The 11,403-nt window shown below is 37.5% G+C and overlaps 1 protein-coding gene across 1 annotated transcript in view; it reads right to left on the reverse strand.

Moving 5' to 3' along the window:
• Positions 1-1,726: 1,726 nt before the first annotated feature.
• LOC114543765 overlaps positions 1,727-11,403 on the reverse strand; it is a 19,077-nt gene continuing 9,400 nt past the window's right edge. The window contains exons 2-3 of the mRNA XM_028562614.1: positions 10,277-11,403; positions 1,727-2,463 (exon numbers count right to left, since the gene is read on the reverse strand). The exon at positions 10,277-11,403 is cut by the window's right edge and continues 86 nt beyond it. Coding sequence (XP_028418415.1) covers positions 2,234-2,463; positions 10,277-11,403 — 1,357 coding nt within the window. The 3' untranslated portion in view covers positions 1,727-2,233. The remainder of the gene's footprint in view (positions 2,464-10,276) is intronic.

An 11,403-nucleotide genomic window follows, 5' to 3' on the forward strand; every position in this document is an offset into this window, starting at 1 on the left:
TTGTGGCGCAGAAAAATGCAAGAAAATAGCAGGAGAAGTATCCCCTGGCTGCAGAAACCGTTCTGAGGTCCACATACATGGACGATTCTCTGGACAGCGCTAAAGATGATGACGTCTTCTCCGATTCGCGACGTCTGTTAAGAAGAAGGAAGTTGTGATGTTAGTGGATGCATCGAGGAGACGGATGGCGCAGTCAGTTACCTCCGTAATGAGTATGAAAATGGTCAAATCACTTGCCGCATGAGCGCAGCAAAGTCGAAGGTCTCTCCCGGCACTCAATGCAACAACGACGCCAAGGCTCAAGCTTATTGCGCTGTCTTGGATTTGAGATTGGCGCAATCGCTCCATAAAGTCCTATGCCTCTCGATCCAAGAAGCGAGCTTCTATTTCGACAGCGAGGACGTGCTTTTGTGGATCCGGGGCAGAGGTAGAGATTTTAGGTCGTTTGTCGCAAATCGTGTGAGCGAAATCCAGAGCAGCACCAGCCCGTCCCAGTGATAACACGTTAAGACTGCCTGCACTCAAGGAGTTAGTCCGGTTCAACTGGCTGAAGATATGACTTGTTGGGAAGGTCCGGAATGGTTGAAGCAAAACAATGAGCACTTTCCAAAGGGGAAGCTGGAACATCAGCCTCGCAGCCCACCAAATCTGAAGCCCTCAAAGGTCAGCACTTCGTTCGCGACCGAAGTCCTCTGTACCACCGAAAGCGAAGACCGAAGGGCCAGTGACAGCTGAATGAAGAATGACACCAGAACGTTTCTCGGACTTGTCCAGATTGGTGCGGGTTCGCACGTGGGTAAGACTAGTGATTTTTAATATGCGTAACCCGAAAAAAGGCGAGGGGGTCCAGAGCTTACCGTCGATAAGCTTACTATCCAGCCGCCCAGAATTTGCTGAGCAATTATCCTATGATGCCAGGTTTCCGGTTATCCTTCCGAGGAGTAGTTGGGTTGCGAAAGGGTTGTAAAAGATTATCACCGAGCGGGCCAACCATACATGTGGAGTGAATTTCACTTACTCAGATATCTCAAAAACACTGGATCAGCGCTGGTAGCGAAGAGATTCGCAAATGGAAAAGCAATGCAACGGGGATAAACACCGGCAGAACCAGCCAGCTAGACCTTATTATTTAATTCGTTTGATTCTTCGTTCCTTACACGGCCGTAACGTAGGTTGGGAATATTCATACATTCATCTTACACCCGACTACTTTCTTTTGTACGCTATTGTTCCTGCAGTAGACAAACATGAATATATATGAATACGCCCCAATTAAGCGCTCTAGCTACGGCCTGACTTGCTTAGTCCATCAATTAAGTGTGTTGCACGAATGAGATCCTGACCGAAGGCTTTCGTTCCCACTGACGCATTATTAATATACTTATCATTAATCTACTTCACTGTGAAAAGGAAAATACTTTGGAACCAAGCCTTAAAATTATTAATGCATACCATAAACCTTTATAGCGGGTAGGCAGTATTCTGTTGCTCATCGTAATTTACTTGGATGGTCACAAATAGAGAGGGAACCAGCGTTTTTTTCTCATCTTACCTTATTCTTACCATATTCGTTCAGATAAAGCTCGTATCTCTCAGGAGGGCAGAGCAATGTTAGCCGTGAAAAAAGGACACGTTTTCTCGTTACTTTGAAAGCTGTGGGACCGGTGGCGGACCCAGGGTAAGTCAGATTAAATTACTACACCTGTAACTTGCAATCGTACTGGTAATTTTTTATCTAATCATATTGTATTGAAACTAATAACCATGCAATAGCCTTGTTATTAAGGACAGTTGAACTGGACTTCTCGTTCCTTGTTTATGAAATCGTGCATATAAAACCGGATAACGTACATACAGAGTGCTAAAATCCTTAAATAATATAAGAGATGTGTAAAAAATTAATGGCCACCACGCAATCATGAGGGTTTACTCGAATTTACATCGATTTCTATTTTATCTTCAGAATTCTATTTTTCATATCTTAAGAACGTAATTTAAACACCTGGAAATATTTTTAACAGATTACAGTAGCGGATCTGGGGGTGATCAGAATAAATTATTACAGCTTGAAATCGCAATCGCTTAAAATCCTAATAGATTTTTATTTAAAAATATCCTTTTCATTTTAAAAATATTAAGGTGTTTTGAATTCAAAATTTAGCTGTGTAATTTATTCTGACTACCCCCAGATCCGCCAGCGGCATATTATCAGTGCAAATGCTCCGCATCAACTTCACTTTATTTCTCGATCATCATCACTAACTTCTTCCTCCCGTGGGACCTCCTGGTAACTATGAACATCTTTAGCACAGAAGATATAAATAGTAAACACCGCCATCCAAGCCACAGTGACAACAGAGAAACCACAGAAACTTAATCTTGTACCAAATTCTTCAAAACAGATTCCAAAAACTGCGGAGCCAAGTTCCTTGCCAATTCCATGAAAAGTTAGGTTCACCACACCTGGAACAAAGTAATTTTTTTTATGTAACCCTCTTCCCCATTAAAGATTAAATAAATATATATTTTTTTTTTCTAAATTAAAGAAATGTATTCCTCAAAGTGCAGCTTCGTTCCAGGATGAAGAGGAAAATAGACAATTTACAGCAGTGATACCGGAGGGAGCCCGATCAATGCGATTGTCAATGCGGGTACCGCATACTATCTTGGGTGGCAACTCTCTCAAAAAATATAATGCATACATTAATACCATCGCTTGAAACACAAAAATTACGCTAGCTTCCTGACAAAAAACTAGTTACAAAACACCTTGGATTATTTCATAAATTTATCTGTCATTTTTAGACTTGAAAACAATTTAGGAATGCTTAAATTTTGCAAATAAAAAGTGTATTTCGATAAAAATACACATGATCAATTGACAGATAAATTTAGTAAATATATCCAAAGTGTTTTGTATCCAGTTTTTTTTAGGAACCTAGCGTAATTTTTGTGTTTCAAGCGATGGTATTAGTGTATGCATTATATTTTTTGTGAGAGGGTTGCCAGACTTAGGATAATCCCCGAGCCGGTGCGGAGCACCGTGCGAGGGTACTATAAATCCGCTCGGATATTTACACCCACGATGTGCAAATACGAAATCAAAGTCGTCCGCCATTATGCAATGGACCTCACGCCATGGACGGTCTTCTACGTTATGCGCATGCGCCAGTGTGAACTACTAAGCTCTTGATTGGTCGAGACAAAAATTTGTATTTTCAAACTGTCATTTAGCAAAATTTTGATGAAATTTATAAATTTATTTTTTATAAATGTGGAAAATATGTATTTTTACTAAATTAGGGGGAAACTCGAATGAGGTCAGGACTTTTCACGGTTTAACAAATAACAAGACCAAATTTTCCACCGAATTCACCGCGTAAAACGTAATAAATCGGATTTTACCCTTGGTAATAGGGAGCTTTAGCAGTGACTACGACCACAGATTAGCTATATACAGATATGAAACTGACGCCAAATCGAGTCACGTCGTTTTTTGCCCAATGTGCGCATGTGTAACTTGCTTGGCAAGTGTCATGTTGAAATGTAATGAGTAAATCGATAGAAAAATCAAATTTTTGACAAACAAATGCTGATTTAAACAAATCCTTTAGGGCGATGTCCCATTTCGCTTAAAATTTCTAAAAAGATAGATAAAGTGGATCTTCTGAGCTAAGAACTGGTTTATGAAATTATTTGATGCTGGCAAAAACTGGAAAAATATAGCTGAAGAGTGCAGGGCTTGCCGTATGGAAAGCTGTGCAATAAATTTACTGGCTGAGCTATTTTTGAGTTTAGAAAACATGTAATACATGCTTTAGATACAATATATCTCCAGAAGATAAAACGAAATGAATTAACAAATATCTAAGAATAATAGAAATGTGAAAACGAAATAATAAGAGTTTAAGGTGGCTACCTACAATTTTTTAAAATATTGAAAACTTGTGGTTTTGATTTAGAATTTTAGCACGAGATTTCTTGCTAAGGATGACGTCATTAGCGAAGGACACATATACCGACACTGTTTAAAAATTTATTCCAGAAATAAGCATAGGTAGCGAGAATTTTTAAAAAAGAAATTTTTCGTCTTAAAAACGGCGTTTTACTCATTAAATTCCCTCATGAGACTTGCCAAGCTCGCCGGAAGTCATCACGCGCTGGCTGCGCTTGGGACACAAAACAATGAGCAAAACACAGAAGTTTCATTTCTGTATATAGCTAATCTGTTTTACGAGTACGGCTACGCGTACGAGTAATACATTCGTCAATCTCGCGCGTTGTTTGCCTACGCCATCAGCCAAAACTCCAATCGCCATCAACAAAGTCGTTGGGCTTTTGATTACGAAATTTATCAAAAACTATTACTAACAGAGGTAGCTGACAAGAGCAAGCGTGGTTAATGTGTATATATGATGGTAATGCCGAGAATAGATTTATGCACAGCAGAATCGAACAGGGGCGGATCTAGCGAATTTCCTGACCGATGCATCTTTCATGGATAATGTCAAAGGCCCACTAGCGGGCCGGAGACATCTATCCCGGGAAATTTTAAGCCTAGGAATGCGAGACTCGAAAACGCGATTCCCTGCATTTAATTTGGCTGACTAGTTTCAAACATAGACATTCAAACATAGAAACCAACTCATGCATTCAAAGATTCATGACAAAACTACGTCCTAGCTTTTAAACATAAAGAGGTACTTCATAATACAATTTCAGGAGTTCATTTTAGAATCTTGCATAAACTGCAGTTTAGACATTGTAAAATCTTGAATTAAATAGTTGTTTGCAAAAGTAGTTGAAAGTCGAAAGTCAATACCAATTATCAAAATATTCAAATAATTTTTTCCATAAAGCTCAGAAGAAATAGGGCCTTTAATTATTCAACAAGAGTTGCACTAATTTCATTATTCAAAAAAGTATTTGAAAAATTTGAAAAAATTGATGTTTTGAAATAAGAGAGATCGAGTTATTGATCAATCTTAATAATGTTTATCAATATTTTTGTGAGTAGTACAAAGCTAGTTATTTAAATTTTAATTAAAAATATTGACAAAGTATTGTCTCCCTTTAGAAATAAAATATTTCCAAAACAACTAGGAAGGAACCACTTTTTAGAGCTTGCAAACTTTAGGCAAATATTCAAGTGTTTATGTCTTATTAATTGACTTTTTAGTTTTAGTCTGACAAACACTGATTGGGGCAGTGGGGCTAATTATGTTAATTTAATCAGCAAAGCTGGTGTAAATAATCTTTCTAATATAGAAGATATGCCAAGACTATGTAGTATCCTGCCTGGCCAAATCTTAAAAGCAAGGTCGATCTATTTATAAATGAGGTTGTATGCATGCAATCCTATAGTTTTGTTGTTCAAGAGTTACAACAATGAATACATCAATGAGTAATAAAAATATTCTTCACAATCAATTACTAGTGTATGTACTATGTACAGGCATTTAGGATTCCCATATTGTTGCAAAAGTTATTTCATCCCAAATAACTTTTATATTAATTATCCCAAGAATCTTAAAACTAAAGCAATGCAGTCCATTTGACTTACAGCAATAGTTGAGACTTGAGTTAATTTGAACTATATTAGGCAATTTAGTTATTTATAGACTAGCTGTGATTCACCAGTCTTTGGTGACCAAAACAGCCATGAGCAACCATAGCTAGAAGTTAAGGAATTTACACTGTCTAATTACCTGTATGGTAATTGGTAATGACCTAAACTGGACATCATTGATCATTCATTCCTAATAATTTTTGTGGCTGTTGTGTAGCATTATTAAACCAGAAAACAACTTAATTGTAATACCTCAAACTTGTCGTATTATCTTGACATCAGCTACACAAGTTACCTTATTTCGCACGCATAGTAATGGTGTAAGGTATAAATTATATACTGTGATTTCCATCATTAATAAAATAATGTAAATCACAGTTTATAATTTATACCTAGTCTAGTGACTCAAAGTCACTAGTGGTATAGTGGTCATAATAATAAGTGGTCATAGTAAGGTCTAGTGGTCATAATAATATGACCATTATTGGCATTTATTCAAAAATTGCTCTTATAACATAAGCTTTATATTAAACCTAAGCAACTTTAAATTTATACGCAATATCAACGAACTGGAGAACTGGCCAGAACCATTGAATATTCGAGAATAGAGATTATATTATTGACCCCAGGGGCATGTAGTCATTTCTTTATTTTGAAAAATTATGCGAGTACGTTACCGTTTGACCTCAAACTTTATTTTTCTTTCAATTTGAATAATGCCCTTATTTGCTGTTGTAATCATGACTTCGATAATGCGTGGGAGAGCAAATTCCATTATGCCAAAGCGATTTAGCGAAAGCTGTACGTCACAGTAGAATCTAAAACGAGGCTTGAAGCGAAAAGGTAGCAAAAAGCCCGCAATCTGCACGAGTGCATCGGTCGGCGGATTCAAATCTACCCTCAAAACAATGGAAACGTTTACGTCACGGTAGATTTCACGCGGAAAAGGACTCGGGACCGGTGCACTCACAGGTGCACAAATTTCCAAATCTACTCTCAAAACAATGGCAATGTGACGTAACAGTAGATTTCACGCGGAAAAGGACTCGGGACCGGTGCACTTAATTCACATCAGTGATTCACATGTGCTACTGTGTATTACGTAATGAAAAGTTATTTATATCCATGTTTAAGCCATTTTTGTCGCGAAATTATTCACGACGACTTGTCGAAAAACAAAAGAAAGTGCGAAATCATGTTTTGATCGCAAATATCGATAACTTGGCAATAATAATGAATTTAAATCGCTGGTTTGAAGTGATTAAAAATAGGTACGCAATGCGTACATGTGGGTAGCCTGTAAAACATTATTAACTGCGATAAAGCTGCTATAGTGGCAAGTAAATATCAACTGATGCAATAAAATATTATTTTCTAGTCTTATGTTCTAATGCCATAAACAAGGGATTAAACACCCTATAGTTAGCTAGTTGAATACAGTTATAACAAAGTCAATTTAGTACACAAGCTATATATTATAATATTTTATTGTATTAAATACATTTTAGACAGATCAAAACATACATAAGTATTTTTACAAGAGATAGGAAATGAAATTTTTTAAGTAGAATAGGTGAAGAGAACAAAAAAGAGAGTAAGGTTCCGGGATGGTGGCACACATCATCTGATAACATAAAGCTTAGTTAAGAAGGAGAAAAAGGATTCAGACTTTTTCAAATGATCATCGTTTTGATGTCCTTTGATTATCAGCATGTCTTTGTTACATACAAGATGGGTTATTTTGTTGATAAATCAATGTTATAGTTATGTTAATATTCAATAAAGGTTAAATGTTATTGTTCCAGTAAGATTATACCACTTGTTTTCCAAAGTTTATTGGCAATATGTTCACCATTATAACTGAAGATGATAGTATGATTTCATTGATCCAGTAATTTCATTGATACAGATGGTTTGCAATGTTGATTACAGATAACTTATCAGCATCAATTAGCTGGACATAATAGCACCAGTTCGTAGGTCGAAAAAATCTGTGTGGCTTTTTCCAAGTTTAAATTTATCAGTTGACAATATCTTATCACTGTGCTAATCAGTCCGACAATTAGTTAACATTGAATGCCATCATTCATCATTGATATAAATGTGTAAAAATTGTTTCAAACATATCAGCATAACAATTTCAAAGGGCTCATCTATGTATCTGAACAATATTTGAAAGATTTTTCTTCAGTTGAAATGCACTTGTGTTAAAAGTTTTGTTTTTTAAAAAAATATGTTTTGTTTATAGTTATGTTCAAATAAATGCTTCTTTTTAAACTCCAAAGCATTTGGTTTAATAGCTGCATGTCCACAAGCAAGAAATTGACAAGTGAAATATTGCATAGTATAATTTATAAAAAAGGGCAACTTGTTACTACTATTTGCCAAATTATAAGGTAATATATTTGGTTTAATAGCTGCATGTCCACAACCAAGAAATTGACAAGTGAAATAGTGCATTTTAATTTATAAAACAGGGCAACTTGTTACTACCATTTGCCAAATAAGGTAATGTTTTATTTATTTTCTATTAGTGTAACTTTGTAGTTGTAGATTCAACGCTCACCGATCACCGCTTTTTCGTCTTTAAAGTACTCGCCTTCGCTTTAAAATTTGACAAACGTATTAACGTGACTTCGATTGCTTCCGTCCTTCGAAAACAACGAAATTTTCCGGAAGTAGAAGAACCACCGTTCGTCATCTTTCGTATATCCGACGATTACCGAAGATGTGGCACCCACACACACACACAAACATCCGGACACTTTTTCGACTACATAGTGGTTAGCCGCGCATGCGCAGGCTACCCACAAAAACTCTGAGTTTATTCAAGGAGAGGTGTGATCACATTAGTTAGCTATCAGGTATTTTTATATGTGTATAATCTATACAAATATATATATCTGACCAAATTTCAATATCACAATTTTGACCGATGCATCTGCGTCCGTTGCACCGGTCTAGATCCGCCCCTGGAATCGAATGATGAAATAAAAATCGTATTTCACTCGGTAAATTAATCTCATTACGATGTTTATCACGTGTGAAAAAATGCCATGCACGGCTTTTGATTGGACGTACGATATTCTTCACACGTGGGGAATGTCATTTTGCCGGAAATTTTTTTACATTTTCTTTCAAGATGGCGTCGAAATAAAATTATGGGAGTGAGATTGAAAACATAATCCTCATATTCAAGATCTTTTCACATTCAGCAAATCCTCAAATCTTTCGGACAGAATATCTAACTTCTTTTGATCAATTTTATAAAGAAACTGAACGGTAATAAATATGTTTTGATGCATAAAATTTTGATTAATGTTGCATGCTCGCTGTGTTTTTTAAAGCGTGCCGTTGTCAAATTGATCTCTATACACATTTATAATAAACAAATTACTTGATGGTTGGCTCGTTTGTACGATTTTTATAATGAAAAGCTCGTTGTGAAGGATCGCAACGAGGATCGCATCGGGCTATCTTTAAAAGGGGGAACGGGAAATCGGGGAATCGGGGAATGGGGAATCGGGGAATCGGGGAATCGGGGAATGGGGAAATCGGGGAATCGGGGAATGGAGGAATTGGGAAATCACGATTCTATGTCTAAATCGTGATATTTTATTATTATTAAATACTTTTTACAAACAATAGCCTTTCAGCTTATTAATTCGGCTGCTTTTAAATGGGTTGTTTTCTAACGAAATAATACTATGACTAATACCCACACTTTTCTTTTTGTGAGCTTGCTCCTTCCGTCTCCACACAGAGCAGAGGGTTATTCGTGAGGTTATTTGTGAAGTTATTCAAATTTGTTCTAAATATCTGGAAGACCTTCAGTTCTAGCATGCATTAATTAAGAATAAGCCATGGAACGGGAAAGCAAACCAGTCGTATTAAAGGCTATGTAGCCTAGGCTTGGAAGTTGGAACCACCCTATTGATGGTGCTGCAAAAGGCCACCTGGTACAATTTAACTGTGAAAAGAACTATTTTGCAGTGTGTAAACACCATCAATGTCTACTCAAATCAAAGTTCGCTAGTTCAGTTCTAGTTTACAAGCAGATTCAGCTTTATTCAAACGGCTTTTTATCCCCTCTGAGAACCGCTTTTCAGGCTATTCTTATCCTTTATCGCGTTTTTTATCTCAATGAGTCGCATTTTTCCTTTATCTCATTTTCAGTTTCCCCGATTCCCCGATTCCCCTATTCCCCGATTCCCCGATTCCCCCATTCCCCGATTCCCCGATTCCCCCATTCCCCGATTCCCCTATTTCCCGATTCCCCCCTTCCCCGATTCCCCGATTTCCCCATTCCCCGAATCCCCGATTCCCCGTTCCCCCTTTTAAAGATAGCCGATCGCATCGTACGCACTCGCCAACCATAAAGTAATCTCCATATATGCACCCCAAATTAAGCTTCCACCTCCTTAAAAATATTAACATAAAAATTGCATATCAATTTTTCCTCTAGAATAAGAACATTAAATTTGCTTGCCTAAACCACAAAATTGACATTAATAGAATTTAGCTCATCATGAAAAAAAGCAGGCGATGCCTTTCATTCTGCTTCTTGAAAAGTGAATCCTAGGCATGCTTCACCCGGAAATAATCGGGGAAATAACCGCGAGCATAAACCATGCAGCATCCGTTCAATTTTGCCCCAAAATAATACCATACATGGCGTATAAAAATCACTGATAGGATTCTGCTCACCTTGAAAAAAAGCAGACGATGCCTTTGATCCCGCTTTTGAAAAGTGAATTACCAAAGACGCATAAGTTAGGACAAACGAAACAGACTGAAAACTATCGAGGAATATCACCAGCCAAGCATTTTCAGTAAACGCTAGACCAGCAAACGAGGCGGCAAATAGAAACAGTGAAATTGCTATGACATACAATTCGCCAAGTTTTCCAATGATAACACGGGATATGATGTACCAAACACCAACTAGAAGCCGTCTGAGTAAACCACCAACTGCCATTACAACCGGCGTGCCGCCCAAGTGCCGCATGTACCAAAATTCCCAACGCAATTGAAACGCAGTACAGAAACCTGCATGCGCGCAAATGAACAGGACAAGAATATAATGAGGTTTTGACAAGACCGACTTGACTTCTTCATAATCCACCACCCGTTTTTCAAGATACTCGTATTCTAACCAAGGCAAAGAAATTAAAGTCATACACTGTACCGCAGCCGCGTAGAAAAAAACAACGTAATAACTTGGGACTTCTTTCCCGCAGACCAAATGGGGTATGTGGCCTGCCAACGTTCCAACAATGAAGAGCGAAATTCCGGCGCCAATTTCACCCCAAAATGCATAAAATCCAAATTTTGATTTATCTTGCTTAACATGTGTCACAGCGGCGACAGTAATTAATGTAACAGAAAGTCGTTTAACCAGTTCGAAAAAACCACGCAAGAAAAGTATAATCAAAAAGAATTTTACCATATCGCCGTCGTATTTCGTCTCGCTATTCCCCAAAGGATTTTCGACATTTTTTTCAGCAGATGATGCGTTCATTACAGAATTATGAACAATACTGGAGTTTCCGAATGATTCTGTGATATTTCCCGATGATGATTCTTCGCAGGTTAAATCAGGCGCTTTCGGTGCCAGAAACAGCAAGGTGCTGGGAATCGACAAAAGGATACATATAAGCAGCAGGTGCTTCCTCATGCGAAATTTGTCAGACAAATATCCTGCGATCGGTATTCCTATCACTTGAGTGACGAAACCAAGCACAGGGACCAAACCGACATAAGTTGTGCTGTATCCTAATTGTGCCATGAATAAGGGCATGTATTCAGCGATCGTTGCCACACATGAACGAAAC

The sequence above is a fragment of the Dendronephthya gigantea genome, unplaced genomic scaffold, assembly GCF_004324835.1.
Source record: "Dendronephthya gigantea isolate DGI-Jeju-01 unplaced genomic scaffold, DenGig_1.0 000546F, whole genome shotgun sequence".
In the NCBI taxonomy this organism is placed as follows: Eukaryota; Metazoa; Cnidaria; class Anthozoa; order Malacalcyonacea; family Nephtheidae; genus Dendronephthya; species Dendronephthya gigantea.